Raw genomic sequence first — 23,105 nt, 5'->3', positions numbered from 1 at the left:
CTCATAGCACTAAAAATCATTTCACATGCCATAATACGTTCACAGTCATCTCTTTGCCTCTGTTATTTGATGAATAATACTATAACTCAGAAATTAACATAAGAATCATTAATTTGGTGGAAAGCCACATATTTTAGGCCTTTAGCTCTATTTTTAGTCTTTCATAAAATTCCCAAACTTTAACATAGAGTTTACATAAGCATAGTTTTTTCCTCCAAAATACACCAAGGAAAGTAAATGGCACGAAACTGAATAAACAGTTATAGAGCTCTCAGGGGAGGAGAGTCAGAAAAGTATAAATATATAATGGATGTGCAATTTTATTACCTGAGTATTTAACAACTCTTCACACTTGTGTGCTTGTTTCTCAATTGCAGAAATGTACTGTTTTTCAATAGCTTCTACTTGTTGCTTAACTGAAGACTGCAGTAGTGCCTAAAAACAAGCAAAAAAGTCATTTGGATCTCAGACAAAACTTGGAGTCTACTGTTGGCATGGGAATTTTTTTTGACAGTTGTACATATCTGAAATACAACACTCTTCTGCATTACAAAATACACATTTGTGAATATTGAACACATTCATATATAACCTACTTTAAGCTTTCAGTTTTAAGTTTTCCTATTGCCAACACTACAGTTTTTTGGCTCCGATGTTACTTCCACACACCTTCTCCTTAAAAAAGGCCAAGTCATAGAAGATGATAAAGAGGGTGAGCAGTTCTGTTAAATATAAATTCAGTTCGGTGAAGACCACACAGGATGAGGAGTGTATGAAAGCTGCTGAAAAAAAAAAAAAGAAAAAGAAAAAGAAAAAAAAAACAGACATATTTCACTGGCTGACAAAACTCCACATCCTCTCGGCACACTGTAATATCCCATGGGCCAAGCATGATCTTCAAGACCACAAGTCAAGTGAAAGCAGATGGAAACTCTGAGCAATTTCATACATAAAAGAACTGCCCCCCAGGAAGTTCACGCCCCTAATATAAAAAGGTAGAAGTCAAAGTGTGGAAGTCAGAATCTCAAGGCAGTATTCATAAGGAGTAATAAAACTTGGGAGACTGGACAAACTTAAGTGGGTAGTGTAAATGCTGGAACCTCAGTCAGCTAAATATAAAGACGTTAACACTATCTTAAGGGAAGCCAAATCAGCATTTGAAGATGTTCCACCCACTCACTTCCTTATTGGAAATGCTTAATACATTATTATCTTTTTTCTTTCCTTTTTATGAAAGCATTATATGTTATACTTAACATGTTCCCAATATTATATTACATGCTATTTATAAATTCTAAATCATTCTAAAATATGTATTCAACCATATACATAAGAATTCTTTAGCAAATATTCTATTTTTGAAGGTCTCTCTGGATAATAAACTACTCATAATCAAAATAGTAAGTTGAAACAGACACATGTCTTATAGAAAACAGACCTTTGGCACATTCACCAAGAAAAGAAAAATAAGCCAAATCTCTTCAATAATCTCTGTTTTGAAAATAGATTTACTTGGTTGGAAACAACATGCATTAAGGAGCTAAATAAATAAATATGCATGTATTTTTAAAAACTTACACAAAAATATTTTTTAAACCTCAGGATAAGTCTCAAATTTTCAGATAATTAACTTTCTTTTGCAAATGTTAAACTGTCTGATGATGCTACCACTCCTATAATTCAATAGTTGTCACTCTGAAGCTGCATAATTACTAGCAAATTAGTAAAGGAAAATAAAGCTCTGACTGAGATTTAACCAAAATTTAAAGAAGTGCTTTACCGAACTGCTTTAGCCCTTCATTTATTCATTATACATCCTCTAAAGATTTCATAATGATTAATTTATATAAGGCCACAAAATTTAACCACTTAAACTGTGATTCGATAATGTAAAATTATAATTTACCTTTGGGAAAATATAATATAGCGTTGGACTTCAGGAAATTTAAAGAACAGTATAGTCATAAACAATTCTCTTGAGTATATTCATGACATCTTTCATAGATAGAAAAATGCCATTCTTTTCTGGGAATTTGGATATGACAGACTGTTTTGCTTAATAGAAAAAACTGTTTTCACTTTCTTATTTGCCATGGTTTCAAATAATGTCACAGTTTAACCAATTTTAGTAAACTTCATAGATTATATAGATCTTTAGTAGATTCCTCCTTTGGAGGAACAGGTAAGTTAGTGAAACAAAACATTTTCTCACCATTATTAAGAAACACAATTAAACAGTATTTTTTTTCTAGTAATTTATTTGTACACCATATGCTCATTTTCATCCAAACTTCAAGGAGGCAAGTACTTACTATAGGACAATGAGTCAAATAAGAGCCAAAGCTATGGTTATGGAACATGGCGAAAAGCTATGCAGAAGTAACCAGTCTTTTATATAGTTCAAACCTCTCATCTTAGCCCCATTCAGTTACTTAAATCCACCCATCTGCAGAAGGGACATGAAGGAAGATACTAGGAATACAAGGATTTAAAAAAAAGTCTCTCCTCACTGAGTGCAGTCTATTGTTGAAGAGAAACATTCTCTAGATAACTACACACCACAGGAATATGCAATGTATGTATTAAAGAAAAGATGCCCGAAGCCTGCCTGTAAGGTTCACTGTTATATGCAAAGAATATTAAATAGATAAGAATAGTTGGAGTTAAGAGTGGAGGCAGGAAGGTAGCAAACTAAGCAGGTGCCAGATATAAGAAAACCTTGTATGTAATAACAAGAGAGTTTTAAAATTTGGTCTAATACTACTCAACACTGTATTATCGGTGCCACAGTCCAAACAAAACAGGTAATTTCCAAAAACTTGACTTACAACCACAATATTAATCATTATGGACACGCTGAAAACACAAACTGACACTAGCCACCTGCTTTTACAGTGTGATCCATCATTATATAACTGGATAGTTATGTTCCAATGTAATATACGATAGTAATTGCCTTTAGTATTTTGTGTAAGTATAAAAATGAACATTAATCTTAACATTTCCCTGCAATGCATTTTTTTTCCTCCGTAGTTTTGTCTATAAATATCAAAGATACAAGGAACAACATTATAAAGAGGTGTCTGAAAGAATTATTTCCTTTATAAGCTATTTTAAACTACTCTCAACAAAGATACAGCATGAAGACTCATGGTATGTAGAGGAGAAAAACAAAGATGTATCCACATATTCTGTAATGAAAAAAATGTTATTAAAGGCAGGGCAAGTTTTATTAGTTTTCAACATATTTAGGTTTTAGCCTCAGTTCTATCAGGGATGGCCTGTGTCATCCTAGGGGATTTAATTCATTGAGTTTAAGGAAAACCAATAACCATACCTCTTTGAAAAGAATTTCAAATATGTGAACAAGAGTGTAGGTTCCTTTAGTGCAGGAATTATAATTTGCTATTAATCATACACAGCGCACACATGTAATAGGTATCTGGTGAATGATGATCCTTGTACTAAGATGAATATTTTTTATAGAAATCATATTACGGACAATACCAATATTCACTGGAAAGTTCACTAAGCTTCAAACTGTAACTACCAAGTTCATTTACCAAATTTGTTGCTAAGCACATTCAATCCCTACCAAGTATTTCAATTTTTAAGTTATTATTTTTGACTAGAAATGTCCATCCTTTCTACTCCATAGGACAAATTCTGAATAAATAAAAGGAAGTGTGTGAAGGACCGCAAAGTTCTTAGAAGGAAAAGTATGTTATAAATTCTACAATTATTAGACTCATAGAAAATAAATATATTAAGTCAAAAACCACTCTACTCCAACCAATACCATAAGCAGTAGATACATATTTTTAATGGAACTGAATATATGCTGGAATTTAAAGGAGAAGTGTAGCCAAAATATACTACTACAACCCAAACTACAGTCTACTGTCTCAACAAATCCAGTTTTTCTTCTCCCTTGAAATAGTCCAATTCTTACAGATCTGATCCGGCCTGATCAAATTAAATGACTTGTCCAGATTTGCAAAGCAGATGTGTCTGAAGAACCAGATGGTCTCCAAAACATTAATATCATGTTGGTATTTAGGATATAACCTCAAAAGAACACGCTGTAGCTAATTTTAGGCAACAGTAATTACATGATTTTAAAAGCCACCCCCAAATTTTCTGTATCAATCCTCTAAGTCATACTTTGCAAATGAAGAAAGGTATAAAGTTACAGAGCAAGCTGGAAGTAAAGGATAGAATAAATAGACTGACTAAAATTTAAGCCCTAGAAGAACATCTTTTGTTCAATTCACTCACGTACCTACCCAATATATCTGCAGTAGTACCTCACCCACAGAAGACATTAGACAAATATGTGTTGGATGAACTGAAGAAATAAATCATGATTTTGGCATGTCCAAGCCTGATTGTTTTCCTCTTTATAGATGAACTATTAGAACTTTGATGTTAATGATGTCTGTAATTATATTCTTAGTTCAGCTTTTTGACTACAGTAGTACAAAATAATTGTTGCAAAGGGTCATTTGAAGTCAAGCACAATTTCACCTTTCTTGAAAAAACATAAGTTTGCTTTTCAAAAATATATTTCAGATATTTTCCAGTTTTTAACTAAAAATACAATAAGCAAAACTAAAAGATATCTGCAAAATGAGTACATTAAAACTCTTAAGGGATACTTTCATGTTTTTTTTTCTTTTTAAACAAACTATTACTTTAAATTTTGCAAGGCTATTAAACTATTAGCAATCTTATAATATTATCTCAGCTTTTCAAACATATTACAAGCAAGTTTGTTATCGAAAAGGAGAGCCTCCTTGACTGAGATACATTTGGAAAAATGATGAATCTCAGTCATTTTACCAACCAATTCATCCATCTTTTTTCCATGGGCTCTACCTCATTATTTCACAGATAAAGAAACAGGCACTGAGGTTAAGAAACATGCCCAAAATCATATAAAATGACTCCACGGAACAAGGAATTGAATTCAGATCCACCCACTTTGTTCCTGGTTTGTCTTAGCTGTTCTACCCAGATGAAACAGATTTCTCTTCACGAACTAAGCACTTACTCTTTTTTTACAGCCCCTTCATCATTTATTTAATCTTCATTTATTCAACTAATATTTATTGAATGTATACTTTATTCTAGGTGCTGCTCTAGGTACTGGGGATACAGAGTGAACAAAACAGACATGAGCTTGACTCTCCTGAACTTACATTATTGGCAACAGGACAGAGAGAGTGGGGAAGACAAGGAAGATTGGACGTTAGACAGTAAACCATTTCTGATGTTACAGGCTATGAAGAAAAAGACAGGATTTAAAAAAATACTGGAGGGGCGCCTGGGTGGCTCAGTCGGTTAAGCGGCCGACTTCGGCTCAGGTCATGATCTCGTCGGGCTCTGTGCTGACAGCTCAGAGCCTGGAGCCTGTTTCAGATTCTGTGTCTTCCTCTCTCTGACCCTCCCCCGTTCATGCTCTGTCTCTCTCTGTCTCAAAAATAAACGTTAAAAAAAATTTTTTTTTTTTAAATACTGGAAAAGACATTTTTAAAAAGGATAGTCAAGAAAGATCTCTGTGGAGAGGCACAAATAGAGTTGAGATATCACAAGTGAACAGAAGTTCAGCCATATAAAATGTCTGGGGGAAGAACATTTCCATCAAAGGAAAAAATGCAAAGTCCAAGGGTAGAAATAAGGCTGATGAGTTCAAGAACTAGAAAAAAGGCCAATGTGGATCATATGAACCAGAGAATTCCATCAGATGCTATAGCTACACCAGACTTCTTTTTATCCTTAACCAGGTCAAATTTCTTACCAGAAGAACTGTGGTCTTGTTGACCCTGTGCCTGAAAAGTGAATCAGAGATCAGAAAAGTAGGTAGAAGACCAGAACTATGGAGAACCATCAAAAGGCATTTTAATTCTATTCTAATTGCAATGAGAAGAGAAACCCTTAAAGGATTTAAACAAGGAAGCATCTATAAACCATTTTTTAAAATATATTTGAACAAAGCAAAGCAAAGTAGCAAAAGCACTCAAATGCTATTAAAACTTTCTCCACCAATGGACAATTTGTGAAAGAATAAAAATCCATAGCACTGATCTTTGTGGGCAACTCAGATACAATCATATTAGGAACTTATAATTAATGTACCATGCCTAAAACATTTTTTATTTAGTATAAATAAGAGTCATGCAATTTTCCTCTCTGGTAATGAGGAGTTAATCCTAATAAGAACAAGCTGAGTGTTTTTCATACTCTCACAACAAAGTGCCATAGATATTTTACAAGTATATCTGGCAAGTAATACGTGAACTTCATCTGGACACTCTATTAGCATGCAGTTCATTTACAATACTTAACTTTCTCCATTTTATAAATAGATTGGCAACAAAGACTATAAAAATTAAGACAAGAGTGTCCAAATGATGGCAGCTGACTAAATTTGGCTCCAAATGTTGAGCCTGGTTTCCAACTTGTCTTAGTGTTCAATGACTCTTGACTAATCAAAAATATCTCTTGCCTATTTGGGGGCCTAAGACATCAATCTATAGCTTTCATGACCTGTAGTGTGGAGGTTTGATGTATCACTATATATATATATATATATATATATAAAAGGCCTCTGGTGAGTGAGCTAGTAATCCAGTTGAGATATATACATATGGATGTGTTAGAAGAGAACATCAGGCTATCTCTGAAAACAATATTTAGATATTTTAAAAAATTTTGTTGGGATAATGTGATTAATTAATCACAAATAATGTGATTAAAACCTATTATTGAGAGGTGATTTAAAAGTGCAACGGAAGGAGGATTAGGAAGTATAACTCTCTATAGAAAAGACTTCGGTATGGACTTAAGGCTTTCATTTACTCAAAACTGGCTGCAAATTCAGGCTTAAGTTCATGATCTCCTGCTACCCTGGCTGGCAGAAGTTAGGTCCTGTAAATTCAACTTTCTCTTGGGGAGAATGAAGGTGCATCTTTTCTTGAAAGTATGTCTGAGGAGTGATAGTGATGAATTTGGTCATAGTTCTTTTTAAAAAACAGGACAAACACTACTACCTAAAATTATGGGGAAAAATGGATTAAAAAACAAAAGATTTCTCTTTCCCTTTTCCTTCATTTAAAAAAGGAAAATTAACAAGGTCATGTTGAGGATACAAAAAATGTATCCTGCTACAGATTTCAAGTATTTGGAATTGCAGTGATCCTCAGGTTTTTCTATGTATTTGAATTGCATACAATAGTACTATATAATTCAAAAAGAAAAATGTTAAATTATGGGTGTAGATCTAAACATGGAAATTCAATATAGTCTAGCCATGTTATAAAGTGCTTTGGACGCTGTGAAAGCCAAAGAAAATCTTCAGGACAGAGGGAATCATTCCTGTTGGCCTTGTTGTTAAGGGATTCTAGTAACATAAGAGTTGTTACCTCAAACACCACAAAAGTCTCCCAGTGAAAATTTCTTTTGTGCCATGGACAACACATTAAAATTAAGAAGTTTCTAAAATTAAGTACAGCACAGAGCCTCTGCATGTCTGCCTCCAGATACTTTAAACTTCTGAAAAGCTGCCATATGGATATGCCTCACCCTCAGATGCCACAATATTGTTCCTTGTGACTTGAGTAAGAGCTACAGTTGAAGGAAGGAAGGAAGGAAGGAAGGAAGGAAGGAAGGAAGGAAGAGAAAGAAAGAAAAGAAAGAGACGGAGGGAGGGAGGGAGGGAGGGAGGGATGGAGGGAGGGAGGGAGGGAAGGAAAAAAAAAGAATTGTGACTAAAACAACAGAGCACCTGGTTGCAGCAAAAACTATGCGTCTCATTTTCTGACATATCAGAGACCATGGGAAAAAAGAAACTTATCTCAATGTCAGAAATATTTGGCTTAAATACACATGCATTAATGTTCCAAGGAGGCAGTATAACTGGTTTAATAGAGCCCTGCATCACACTTTGAATGACCTGGCTTTTATATAAAATTTCCTCTGCTTATGTGTTTGATAAAAGTACTATGCTTCTTTACGTAAGATTTTTTACCTTTAATAAAGGGGGAGAATAATAGAGTTTCCTCTCTGCCGATGACAAAGGAGTTCTGTGAAATTATGAATGCTAATTTAATTCTTTATGTTGATACTTCGATATAGGATTATTCTAACCATTTGCTGGTATCTGAGAACTAAATTCCTTACTTTTCATGATAACTGATGCTAGGTAAATACAAGTGAGGATCAACATTTTTTTTTCATTTACTAGATTTAAGATCATTAAAGTGAAGCATTTTCCTCCAAATTAATCGAGATTCATCATTCATTAAATATAGACCTCAAAGATTAGAAAAGAATGTTTTCCCACTGTAAAGCCATCAACATGGAGAGAGATTAGAGTTTTCATTAAAACCAATTTTATTAGAGGACTTATTAACAAAGATTAAATTTTCCTTTATGTTTTTTTTTTCCATCATAAAGAGAATAATGTTGATGACAAGGTAAAATACTTTCACTGGGTTCTTTTTCTACAGAAGTGAAAATATTTGAGGTGATATGTAAAAGATTTAAAATCAACCAGACTGGGCACCAAACAATCAGAAATCCATCCCCGGTAATGGAGCACATACCAAACCTCCTGCAATGCCAAGCTCCAGCTTGATTGTATGCGGTAAGAGAGAAGCCCCAGAGGAAGGAACAAAATCATTAAAGTGGTTCAGAAGAATTATTAATATACTAACTGGTATGGAAGTATTTCACCATTAGAAAATGGCACAAAGTGGTGCTTGCTAGATGAACATTGGCCTACATTAGGTTGTTACCATGGATTAATTACTAAAAACATTTGGTTACATGAATATATTGCTAAAGCAAGAAAAGAGAATAATCCTTGAACTTGATGCTTCCATATCTTTCAAATTTTATACTGCATATGCGTACATATGTTACCTTGTCAAAAAAAATAACTTTGAAAATAACAGGGTAAATCCTATGGTCTGATAATTTATCCTTGGTATAAAATCTATATTCTCATATATAAAGTATCCCCAAAGCTGATGATTAACAAGAACTTAAATATAAAATCAAAACCAGCCTTCTGATACTGGGTAGCACACTAATTACAAACGTCACAGACATCTTAAGATGCTACTGTCCCAAATGTCACTGGCTATTACATCTCTGCTTTCCTTCCTCAGAGTCTCTGTCTTATCATTCAAAGAATATAGGTAATCAGTCCTCTCTTGTATCCTTTCAAACAGGCAAAAGATTTAAAAAATTAAAAATAGCTTGTTGTGAGAGATCCTCATTTGGATTTAAAAAATTGAATAAGAAAAACTTTCATCAGTTTATCTTTTCTGCCTCTAAGAACTATGATATGCAGTCTTTCACTAACTGGAATATTGGTGACCAAAAAAGAAAAGAAAAGAAAAGAAAAAGAATAGAAATTAATAAAAGTAAATTTGTAACACACACATCAATTTTTCCCCTAACACTTTTTAGGCACTAACACTGAAAATGCCTGAATCCAGATAGACCTTGCTGACAATTCAGGTCATTGGAAAAAGGAGAGAATGAGAACTACATAACTGATATATTACACTGACTAGAATAGTTACAGAAATTATATTCTGTAAAGAATATAATCACTCTTCCAGCATTATTACTAGATGTAGAAACCGATTTAATAAGCTTAGATAAAAGGAAAATTTGGAAAAAAACTTTCAGTCCCATGAGAATAGGTCAAACTTCATTCAGGTCAATATGGAGAGACAGTATTATTATGAATGGAAGATACTTATGATAGAGTAGCTTGATAATATTTTTGATATTTTTTATTATTATGATAATAATATATTTTTATGATAATAGGCAAAAATCTTATAATGAATCAACAACATCTGGGTGTGCAGGACTCATATTGATAAAATTTTCAAATGTGATCAACATTAGTTACATACATTAACCTGATGTGATATAAAAATTGAACCCACAGCATTCAAAATGCATTTTAGAAGGTAAGCCAATAATAACCAATGGGGAAAAGGCAGGTCTTACATGTCTTAAGAAACAACTAACTACATAAATCCCACAAATTTACATTTTTTTAATCTTTGGAGATATTTTTCAATATCTGCTTTGAAGCAGAAATTTGAAATTTATATCCTCAATACAGTATGAAGTATTCTACCCTTTATTCCTTTGACTCTCAGGCTGATATACCACTCATAATATAAAAAAGCAAGCTTTAAATCTATATTAGAACAAGTTCTCTTGCAAGATTTCCAACGCCTTTTGGTTTTGGCATGGCTGGAAAAACCACAAGAATAGCCTTGCATGCAAAATTCTGGCTTAGCCCAAGAAACTCAGAGGCACACAGAGCTATTCTCAACTACCAAACTTTCTCAATCCTCTGCTGAGGTTAAGTTTGGTGGGAGGGATAAGAATGGACAAGCCAAGTCGTTAGTTCCAAACCAATCACTAGTATCTAGCATGCTGTTAGGCCAAAGTCTATTGGCAACAGCAAACATCCGTATTTGTCCAGGAAAAATCTGATCATACGATAAAAGCTGGAATTTATGAGAATCCTTGTTCAATCAAATAACTGAAACTATAAATTTATTTCATACCTTTGGGTTAACAAAATAATGGAATTTAAAAAAAGATATAGGACAGGTCTCACACATCCTAAATATTTATTTCTCCCCTCTCTGCACAAAAAGCTAGCAATCTTTAATCAAGGGAAAATATCAAAAGAAGAGAAAACAAAGTTGTTTCCCCCTCCTTGGAGCAGAACTTTATACAATACAAGTAATTCTACACCCTGGGAAAAACTAGTCTCCTAAATGTAATGTGCTCTCCCTTATAAAACAGTACAAACAACTTAAGAGTTCAAATAAAACACTAGCAAGTAGATGCTTTGAAAAATGGAATACAGCAGGCATGTGATACTTCAACCTGGCATTTAACATATGGTACACTGCTAAAACTCAAAGCAATCCCTACCAAAAGGTATTTCAGACATACTTAACCTTTACAGAAAATGGAAAAGACTGACACTTTCAATAAAACCAAGGTTGGTTAACATGGGAAATGAATATATCAAGAATTTTAATCAAGATAATTTCAGAAAAACTTAAGTTTATGTAGAAATGTTGCATCATCTGCTATGAATAGCAGAAAATTCATGTGCCTAATATATAAAAATTCTGGCATATCTGATTCAATACTCATATTTGAATGTAACAAGAAGAAAAAACAAATACATGAGAAATTCTCTTCATGAGATGTTCTAAGACTAGAAAGAATCTACTCATTCTTATTTTCTCATTAAAGTGGTCAAAATGGTATTTACAAGCACTATTAATGTGTCAAGCACTCTTTGGGTTTTAGCATCTGGTTTGTAATACACAGAATTAAAGATCAATACATCAGTCACGCTTCTGAAATAGAGACTAAAAGAAGAATGGGTGTGTGTGTGTGTAAATATCTAGTTTAATAGGAATATCTTGAGATGTGTAGATATCTATAAGGATATCTGTAAGGATAAGTTTTGTATATATACTTTGGCTGAAACATGTGTACACAAAACACCAGCATGAGAAAAGAAAGCTTCAGATTTTGAGAAGACTGTATACAAAACTCTTTAAGAAGAATGCGATGACCAGGAACTACGTATCACCAAAAAATGGACACAGAAAATGTTTAGATTAGGCACAAGAGGGCCAAGAAACATAGAGTACATCTTAAATCAGTATAGTTATAATTTATTTGGTGTGTGCATATAAATCCTAAACCAAACTACATTTTCTTCTTTGTCTTTTTCAGGCTATTCCTTTTTTTTTTTTTTAAGTTTGGTTATTTATTTTGAGAGGGTGGGGGAAGAGGCAGAGAGAAAGGGAGAGAGAGAATCCTAAACAGGCTCCATGCTGTAAGTGAAGAGCCCAATGCAGGGCTCGATCTCACGAACCATGAGATCAGGACCTGAGCTGAAACCAAGAGTTGGATGCGTGACCAACTGAGCCACCTAAATGCCCACTTTTTAGGCTATTCTTTTTTTTTAAGTTTATTTATTTATTTTGAGAGAGAGACAGAGACAGGCTCTGTGCTGTCAGCACAGAGCCTGATGTGGGCTTGAACTCATGAACTGTGAGATCATGACCTGAGCCAAAGTCAAGAGCCAGATGCTCAACCGACTGAGCCATCCAGGTGCCCCTCAGGCTATTCTATACACCATTTTTTGCTAATCTGTTAACTAGGTCAAAATTCAATAAGTTTCAATGCTTCTCATATCTGCTATGGTTTGAAAAATATCCAAATTCCTTACATTTAAACAATAAAAACAACAGAGTATAATTTAATTTAAAAAATACACAAATTGTGACAGAACCAAGAAAATAACTTGTAAATGTAAATTCAGGATGAAATAAAAAACTCTGTATAGAAAAATTTCACAAGGGAAAACTCCTTTTCTAACTGTTCTACCTTAAAACAAACACCACAAACACACACACACACACACACACACACACACACACACACACACAAGGAAGGGGGGAGGAGCCTGTTGTCATTGTCTCTATACAGTAGTAAAACAAAACTGTTAACCAAGAAATATGTTCATATCTTATTTGTGTCAAATTGGAAGTTTTAATGAATAAGACTCAAAGTAAGATAAAATAAAAGCAATATGCTGAATTTAATTTCTTGAGCACTTTCCACTCACTGCAACAGCCATGTTAGCAATAGTTCCAGCTTTGAACTTTAACACACTGAGTCAACTACTACTTCCTTTGGAAAATTCTTCCCAAAAGTTATTTAGGATAAAAAGAAAAGTCATTTTAAGAATGTGTCAGCATCTAAAATAGCTTTAGCTCAAGTGCTTATATCCAGTGCATTAACTGAATATATATTGAGATACTTCTAAAAAGATAAAAAAGAAACAAACACATCTGTGTAAGAGGTGGAGAAAGTGAGATAATTTCTCTTTTAAAAAATAAGACATCATCGGGCGCCTGGGTGGCTCAGTGGGTTGAGCTCAGCTCAGCTTCAGCTCAGGTCATGATCTCACGGTCCGTGAGTTCGAGCCCTGCATCGGGCTCTGTGCTGATGGCTCAGAGCCTGGAGCCTATTTCAGATTCTGTGTCTCCTTCTCTCTCTGACCCACCCCCATTCATGCTCTGTCTCTCTCTGTCTCAAAAAAAAATAAATAAGCGTTAAAAAAATTTAAAAAAATAAGACATCTTATTCCTTAAGTTACAGAATTAAATCTATTTTAGCAAATATACCTGTATTTTTTCCATATATTACTTTCTTTGGTAGTCCCTCTACCTTTGGACTACCTTTGGAAGTCCCTCTTCCTTACTATGATCACTAATCCCACATTGGCAAAACCAAGACATAAGTTTAAAAAAATTAATGTAGAATAAATCCGAGTTTTTTGGTTATATCTAAAACTTTTGCTACCTTTTTAATTTTCAAAATCAAAGAGCAGTCCATCCTAAAGTCACTTAAACTCTGTTAGAGTATCTCTCATCTTTATTCTACAGAAGAATTTCCCAGTGATTTCAATGGGAAACACACACATATACCCAACCTTGGCAGGTTCAATATTAGATGACAAAAATGGGGAAAACACGGAAACAGGTTGAAATAGAATAGTTTGACAGGCAAATAAATATGAAGGGATAAGACAATGAATAACTTGCCCCTGAGAGGGTAGCAGAATGACTTTTAGAACTTTAAGAAAATATAGATACTAGGATCCTATCAACATCAAATTAGAATTTCCAGAGAGGAAATCTGCCTTGGCATATGCATTTCAAAAAAGCATCACAAGTAATTTATTATGTGCCGAAAAAAGGTGAGAACCAATGGATTAAGAAATCCTGACAGCGACAACTGTTAAGGACAACTTAAACAAAAAGTGCTCACAATAATACAGCTGCTTGTTATCTTCAAAAAAAAAATTAAGATAGTCTACATCTTGGATAGTAATCCTTGATAGAGAAAACTACAGACATGAAAGAACTGTGAAGTCTGAGCCAGTGTGTATCATGAAGAATGACAATTTCAAGACAAAAGCACAATTAAACAAGTAAAGGAAAATTCTTATGTAAACAATCTTTGATGTGGCATGCTCCTATGGAAAGCCTTCCAAGATCTACATTTACTTTACTGCTGTTAACTATCAGAATAAAAGATTTTAAAAATCATGACATAAAAGAAAAAGTAAAGAAAATTAAGTAAACATTATGGGAAAAGTTGGCATATATAGCACATTAGCTTAATTTTAGCTTTGTTTTCTGCTGTACTTTAACAGAATTTCACATGTCCCTTTCATCAATCTGGAGCAAGTTATTTATTTTCTAAATGAACAGAAGAACACTGGCTTTTTAACAGGAGCCCAGGAATATGAAGGGCTGGTCCACAATCTCTTTCCCTTAAAGTGGATATTTCTAAAAAGAAAATTGAAAGAAGAATTCACATTGTGTCATTTTGAAAAGTAAACTAATTAATAATCAGCTGTAAGATAATGATAATGCATTGAAATTGCTATGCTAAAAAGCTGGGAAAACAATGATATATGTAATAACTAATATTTATTAACAGCATTATTATCAGCCAAGCAATATACACTATCTTACTGGATCATCCCAATACTCCTATGAATAGGTTCTATGGTTTATTCCCTCATTTATATTTATGAGGAAACTAGAATTCATATGTAAGGAACTTCCCAAGGTCACATTGTTATGAAGTACCAGAGCTGGGGCTTTGATCAAGTTTGTCTGATTTTAAAATAATCAGTTATCTCTACCAACAGAAGTACGTGGCTGTCTTAAAGTAGAAATTTTTGTAGAAATGCAATCCTCTTTGGGGAATTCATAGACTAAAAACATATAAATTATTACATATCATTATTAAAGTTAGAAAAAGATAAAAATATGAGTGTGCAATACACAATAGTACAAAATAGGTTTGGATCTCAAAGTTGTTTATATAATTGTAGATATTCTTCACCCAGTTCCTGTAATGGATGGTTTGAAGTTGTATGAATAAGGATTTACTAAAAGAACTGAATTCCAATTTGATACGGTCAGCTAATCCATTGAATACACGTATATACCTTGCTTTATTGTGCTTCATCTTATTTTACTTCAGATACTGCATTTTTATAAATTGAAGGTTTGTGGCAACCCTGCATCAAGCAAGTATACCAGCGCCATTTTCCCAACAGCATTTGCTCACTTCATGTCTTTCTCTCATATTTTGGTAATTCTCATATTTCAAACTTTTTCATTATTATTATATTTAAACTGCTGCAGTCTCATGATAAAACTTTAACAGATAAGGAGTGACTCCTTATGGATGAGCACAGAAAAGTGGTTTCTTGAGATGGAATCTACTCTTGGTGAAATGCTGTCAAAATTGTTGAAATGACAAGAAAGGATTTAGAATATTAGGTCAACTTAGCTGATTAAGCAGTGGCAGGGCTTGAGAGGACTACCTTCAATTTTGAAACAAGTTCTATTATGGGTAAAATGCTATCAAACACCATCGCATGTTACAGAGAAACCATTCATAAAAGGAAGAGTCAGTTGATGTGGCAAACTTCACTGCTGTCTTATTTTAAGAAATTGCCACAGCCTTCCAACTTTCAGCAACCACCACCCTGATCAGTCAGCAGCCATGAATATCAAGGTAAGACCTTCCACCAGCAAAAGGAAATTATGGCTAGGCGCGCCTGGGTGGCTCAGTCTGTTAAGCACCCTACTCTTGGTTTCGGCTTAGGTTGTGATTTCACAGCTTCGTGAGTTCAGGCCTCATGTCAGGTTCTGTGCTGACAGTGGGAGACTGCTTAGGATTCTCCTGTCTCCCTCCCTCTCTCTGCCCCTCCTCCACTTGCGCTGTCTCTGTCTCTCTCAAAATAAATACGTAAACTTTAAAAAAAAGAAAAGAAAATAAATTACAGCTAGCTGAAATCTCAAATGATGGTAAGCATTTTTTAGAAATAAAGTATTTTTTAATTGAGGTATGTATATTTTCTGGACATAACGCTGCTGCACACGTGACAGACTATAGCATGGTGTACACATAACTTTTATATGCAATAGGAAAATGAAAAATTCATTTGAATCATTACAATATTCACTTTATTGTGCTGGTCTAGAATCAAATCCACAGTACCTCCAAGGTATGTCTACACGAGGCTAATTAAAGGCAAAACGGAATTTTCAATTCGTTGTGAAAAGTTTAAATTATAACGTAGCTTATTTCTGTTTTAAAATCACAAACTGTTGGTCACATCATTTGGGAGCTTTAAAAAGTGCTATTTCATTTGAATGGTCTTAGGCACACAAAGTCTGCTAACCAAATGAATTTGAAATTAAGGGTTTTTTTTTTCTTTTATTTGATTACCAATGTAAAAGTACAACTCATATTTAAATTATTAAGCTTTAAATTAATATTTGAATCCATGGTAATTTGCTGAAACAAAACCCAGAAACATTCTAAAATCCCTAAGAGGCACAGTATTAGAATTTAATACATAAAAAAGTATCACATTTTAGAAAAGCATTAGAACAAGAAATCAGCAATGATCCAAGGGTCGAGGTACTCATATATGACAAGACGATGTAAACAAATCTTTAACTCTTATTAATACAGTGAGAAATACAAAAAAATGCCATGACGCCCAACTATTCACTGATCCCAAGATAATAATTTTTAAATGAAGAACATATGTAATAACTAACCACTATTTTAATATGGATGAAAAGATATAAGAGGGGCTGGGGTGGGACTTCTGGAATTATGATATTAGGAGTTCAGAGAAACCTCTACCCCAGATAGGTATCTTTTAAGCAAAAACAATCATTCAAAGTCTCTGGAGATTTTTCAAAGGGCTTACAATAAATTGAGCAATACTTATTCAATGAAGTTTATAGAAACCTGGTAGGAACAGAGGGGAAACTATGATACTAAACTCTAGGGACTTCATGCATCCACCCACAGCTGAGCCCTGCAGAACTGTTTCAGCAGGCTCAGCAGCTGAGTGACAGTTCCCATCATCCCCAATCTATTAGTGTAAAAGACTATTCCTGGTAGTCTTGGCAGCTGGTAAACATTAATAGATCCTATTTTCCACAGCTCCATGCTGCAGAAGACTTATATCACATAAATAGGCAGCTGGTAAAAAATGCAATCCTCCTTTCCTCCACAGCTCTGACTGCAGGACAGCTGCTCAGTTGAGCTCACAAGTCAAATGCCAGTTCCCATCTCTCCTACATTGCTGAAGCAAGAGAACTATTACAGAGATATTTAACAGCTATAAACACTGGACTATCCCATCCTTGTGAACTCCATGTCATAGAAGATATCTACTGAGTAACAGTGGCAACCATGTAGCAGAATAGTACCTACCCTCCTTCCCTCATACACAGCTCCAGCTGTGAAAGGGCTCTGGGTGAGGAAACCAATAAAGAGCAAATTAAGTATCCTACTCTTCCAGGGCCTATGCATTGTCTATAGGTTCTATGACAGGTTACAGCGAGGCTCTGGAACACAAACCAGCTCTGCCAAAAGGAATGATCTATAACTAGTCTATAATTGGATCAATGGACACTCTAGGGCACTGGCAGAACAATAGAGCAATCAACTAGAAATTAACAGAAACTAACAGCAAGATACGATAAAATAGAGACAAGTCAGAATCACAAAACGGAAATCAGGAAAGAAATAGTTAAAGAGACCATGGCTTTAAAACAGTCATTTCTGGTAGTCAGAATAAGTATGTCAATGTCCATTTTGCTCTGTCTAGCAAAATCAGAAGTTGCACATTTCAAAAGAAACAGACTTCACTAAATGATCAAACAAAAACACAAAGTTTCCTGAGGATTGAAAACACAAAATTGCTACTACAGTTGATATACAATGTCTAGTTTTCAGTAAAAAATTACTAGACATGGAAACAAGTATGAAACTGCATCACATATACAGGAAAAACAGGAGTCAGTAAAAACTACCTTTAATGTGGCCCAGATATTAGACTGGACCAGAAAATGACTTCAAAGCACCAATTATAAAAATGTTTAAAGAACTAAAGGATACCATGCTTAAACAATTAAATAACATCTCATAAAATACACAGTATCAACAAAGAGGGAAATTATACAAGAGAAACAAAAGGAAATTCTGGAGTAGAAAAGTGAAACAAAAATGAAAAACTTCACAGAGGTTTTAAACAGTAGGTTTGAACTGAGAGAAGACATAATCAGTAAATCTGAAGAAATATCAATAAAGACCATGGAATCTAAACTACAGCACTTAAATAATACAGAAAAATGAATAAAGCCTCAGAAAAATGTGAGACACTATTAAGTGAATCAACACATATACAATGAAAGTAACACAAAGAAAGAAGAGAATAAAAAATACTTAAAGAAATAATAGCTAAAAACTTCCCACAGTGATGAAATACAATATACACATATAAGAAGCTCAGTGACTTCCATGTAGGAAAAACTAAAAGAGATACATACCCAGACATATTATAGTCAAAATGTTGAAAGACAAAAACAATTCTGAGAACAGTAGAAGAATGATTCATCACATACAAGATAACCACAAAAAAATTAACAGCTTACTTCTCATCAGAAACAATGAAAGAGAGAAGGGAATGGGATGACATTTTCAAAGTGCTGAAACTAAAGAAAAAGTCTGTCTCACAAGAAATATATATCCAACAAAAGAAAACAAAAAAAAAGCTTTCAAAGATAGAAAATTATCTTTAAAGATTGAAAATGAAACTAAAGCTCTTTCAAAATAAATTCTTTGTTAGTAGACACAAGTTACAGTAAATATTAACAGAAGTACATTTAGGCTAAAACAAGTAAAATCAGAAAATGACTCAATCGACATGAAGAAACAAAACATGCCAGTAAAGTTAATCATGTGGGTAGTTTTAAAAGACAAAATAATTGAATATTTCTTCTCTGCTCTTCTCTTAATTGATTTAACAAGCAATTACATTTTGAGGTGCTGGGGTGGCTCAGTCGGTTAAGTGGCCGACTTCAGCTCAGGTCATGATCTCATGGTTTGTGAGTCTGAGCCCCAGAGTGGGCTCTCTGCTGTCAGCACAGAGCCTACTTCTGATCCTCTGTCTTCCTCTTTCTCTGCCCCTCCCCCACTTGCACATTCTCGCTCTCTCAAAAATAAATAAACATTTCAAAAATATTTAATAAAAAAAGCAACTACATTTTTAAAAACTACATAATTGTATCTGTACAAAAGACAGTTTAGATTCAAAGATACACACTGGTTGAAAGTAAAAGGATGGGAAAAAATATACCATGCAAATAAAAACTGTAACAGACCTGGAGAGAACATAATAAGGTCAAGAAAAAAATAGACTTTAGGAGAAAAAAAAATCATACCAGAGATAAAAACAAACATCTTACAATACTAAAAGGGTCAATACTTAAGGAATATATAACAATAAAGAAGACATATGCAGTTAACAAAATACCCCCAAAATACATGAAACCAAACCAACACAATAACAAAGAATTCAAGAATAATGGATACTTTGATACACTCACTGTCAATAAAGGATAGAAAAATTAAGCATATTACTAACAGCAGACAGAAGAGTTAAACAACACTATGAACCAACTGTATACATGTGGAGACATATACAGAACACTCCACCCAAGTAAAATAATTAAAAAGAATTTTCCAACCACAATGAAATTAAATTAGAATTTAATAACCACCAGAAATTTGGGGAATCTGTGTGTGTGTGTGTGTGTGTGTGTGTGTGTGTGTAAATTACACAGTACTTTTCTAAGAAACAATATGTTAAAGAAGAAATCACAATAAGGATTATAACTTTTTCTACACGAACTAAAATGAAAATACAATATAACAAACTTATGGGATGAAACAAACTAGAATCAAGAGGAAATATAATTCCTAAATATAATGCCTATATAAAGAAATATAATATAAATGCCTTTTTTAAAAAAGAAAAAGATTACATAAGTCAGAAAAAAGATATTATCTCAATAATCTACTTATCCATTTTAACGAACCTGAAAAATAACAAACTAAAGCCAAAGTAAGAAGTCATGCAAAATAAAGGCTAGAGTGAAAATTAGTAAATTAGAGAATAGAAAATGGGAGAAAAATTAAAAAAAATTAATTATTTGCAAACACAAACAGAATGAAAAACCTTTAGATAAATTGACCAAATGAAGAGGAAAGACTCAAATTACAAAATCAGAAATGAAAGAGGAGATATCAGTACTTACCTTACAGAAATAAAAGCATTATAAGAACACACTATAAACAACTGCATGCTAAAAATTAGACTGCTAAGATAAAAGAGGTGAATTCCTAGAAAGATAAAATTACCAAACTCAGAAGGAAAACAGAAAATCTGAAGAGATCAATAGCAAGAGAATGAATTTGTTAAAAAAAACAATAACAAAAACAAACACAAAAAACAGGGGCTCTTGGGTGGTTCAATCCATTGAACGTCTGAATCTTTATTTCGGCTCAGGTCATGATCTCACAGTTCATGGGATCGAGATCCATGTTAGTCTCTGTGCTGACAGTGTGGAGCCTGCTTGGAATTCTCTCTCTCCCTGTCTGCCCACCCCCCACAACACACACACATACACACACACACACACACACACACACTCACCCACACAGAAAAGTCTGCTACCACCAGGTTGTGTTAGTGAATCCTACAAAATTCTTAACAAAAAAATTAATACTGATCTGTTACAAATGCTTCCAAAAAGTTTAAAAAAAAAAGAGAACAAATCCTAACTCATTCTGAGTAAAGTATTACATTGATAGCAAAACCTAATAGACACCAAACTACAAACCAATATCCCTTGTGAATGAAGATATGAAATATTCAACAAAATATTAATAGATTAATGCAACACATAAAAAACATATATATACCAAGGCGAAGTGAGACTATCTCAGGAATGCAAGACTGATTTTGTTTAATATTTATTTTTTTATTTTACTTTTTTATTTTATTTTTATTTTTTTTATTTTTTTATTTTATTTTTATTTATTTATTTTTATTTATTTATTATATTTTATTTTATAAAGACCACCTATTGAAAACTCACTTAAAACATCATATTTAATGGCTAATAACTAAATGTTGTCCCCCTAAGATCAGGAAAATGACAAGGATGTATGTGCTTGCAGCTTTTCTTCAAATGGTATTGGACATCTATCCAGGACAATTAGGCAGGAAAAAGAAACAAAAGGCACCCAGACTGGAAAAAGTGCAGGTGGCATGATCTTATATATAGAAAATCCTAAGAAATCTATTAAAAATTATTAGAACTAATGAACTTATATATCAGAACAAATACACAAAATCAATCCTATTATTATATGGTAGTAATGAAGAATCTGAACATGAAATAGAAACAATTCATTTTACAATAGCATCAAAAAGAATAAAGTACACAGGAGACACTACAATGGATTGTTGGAAGGAATTAATAAGGATATAATAAAGACATTTCATCATTATGGATCATAAAACTTAATGCTATTAAAATGGCAATACTCTCCAAATTGATCTATATATTCAATGCAAATCATATCTCACTTGGAGAGTCTACAAATAAATCCTCACAAAGATGGTTAATTAATTTTTGACAATGGTCGCAGGACAATTCAATGAGGAAAAACAGTCTTTTCAATGAATGAGGTTGGGAATAACTGGATTATCAACAACAACAACAACAACAACAAACGTTGTACCCTCTTTACACCATAGATAATAATTAACTCAGGATGGATTAAAGACTTAAATGCTAATTAAACCCAATAGCATGGCTAAATATTTTTTTTTAAAGGAAAATAACAAGTGTTGGTAAGGATGGAGAGAAATTAGAACTCTCAGTCACTGTTGGTTGGAATATAAAACACTGCAACCAGAAACATTCTGGTAGTTCCTCAAAATGTTAAACATAGATAATCATACAACCCAGTAACTCCAACCCTAAGTATATTCCCAGGAGAAATAAAATACATCCACATAGCATTATTCATTAATAGTCAACAAGTGAAAACAATCCAAATGGCCATCAACTGACGAAAGGATAAATAAAATGTGGTGTATCTATACCATGCAGTATCACCGGACAATAAAAAAGAAATGAAATACTAAGACATGTAACAATATGGATGAACTCTGAAAATATTATTCTAAGTGAAAGAAATAAATCACAAAGATCACAAGTTGTATGATTCCACTTATACAAAATGTCCAGAAAACATAATGTAGTCATAGTGACTATAGTCACTATGATATAATGTAGATTAATGGTTACCAAGGGTAGGAAAACACGTAGTTGGTCAGGGAGTGAAAAATGACCACTAACAGAAATAAGGTTTCATGTAGAGTGTCGAAAATGCTCTGAAATTACACTGTGGTGAATACCGTATAATTCTGTGAAAAACTAAAAACTACTGAATTATAAACTTTAAATTGGTGAGTTCTATAATAAATGAATTATATGTCAGTAAAGTTGTTCAAAAATAAAAAATTATAAAATGTTAAAATATCACTAGCCTACTCAAAATCAAAATATATAATTATAGTAAACTTTCCTCTGTTTTGATCACTACTGATTACATCAGGTTCTTAGAAATCAGAGTGAAAAATGGAGAAAACGTACTATAGTTTTTGAAATACAAATGTAAACTGGCTCCAAATGATTTTGATAGTTTCAAATCTTGCAATCAAACTCCAAATAATCCCAAGCCTTATCATAGAATAGACTGTAGAAGTAAATAAATTTGCATTACTTCTTAAAAAAAAAATAAATAAATAACACCATTACTTGTGTTGTCTTTTTTTCCAGTTCAAATCAAGTGTAAAACCCTTACTTTTCCTTATGTCTATTACTCTCCCATGTTGATGATATAATTTTCTTAAAATTTTCCTTAACATACATTAAAGTCACACCGGACAATGTTATACATATTTTTTAATTTAACAAACATAATTTTAAAAACTTAAAAAAAGAAAGTCTATTGCATTAACCCACAGTCTTGTCCTTTCCTTTGTTTTTTACCTAATG

The 23,105-nt window shown here is 33.2% G+C and overlaps 1 protein-coding gene across 22 annotated transcripts in view; it reads right to left on the bottom strand.

The window, feature by feature from the left end:
• CCDC91 (coiled-coil domain containing 91) overlaps positions 1-23,105 on the bottom strand; it is a 353,778-nt gene that overhangs the window by 142,342 nt on the left and 188,331 nt on the right. For all 22 annotated transcript variants that reach the window (XM_047867305.1, XM_047867307.1, XM_047867304.1 and 19 more), the window contains one exon: positions 328-435. In XM_047867305.1, the coding sequence (XP_047723261.1) occupies positions 328-435 (108 nt within the window). The remainder of the gene's footprint in view (positions 1-327; positions 436-23,105) is intronic.

The sequence above is a fragment of the Prionailurus viverrinus genome, chromosome B4 (genome assembly GCF_022837055.1).
Source record: "Prionailurus viverrinus isolate Anna chromosome B4, UM_Priviv_1.0, whole genome shotgun sequence".
NCBI lineage: Eukaryota > Metazoa > Chordata > Mammalia > Carnivora > Felidae > Prionailurus > Prionailurus viverrinus.
The sequence above is the reverse complement of the archived record's forward strand: the minus strand, read 5'-3'. Positions and strand labels throughout refer to the sequence as shown.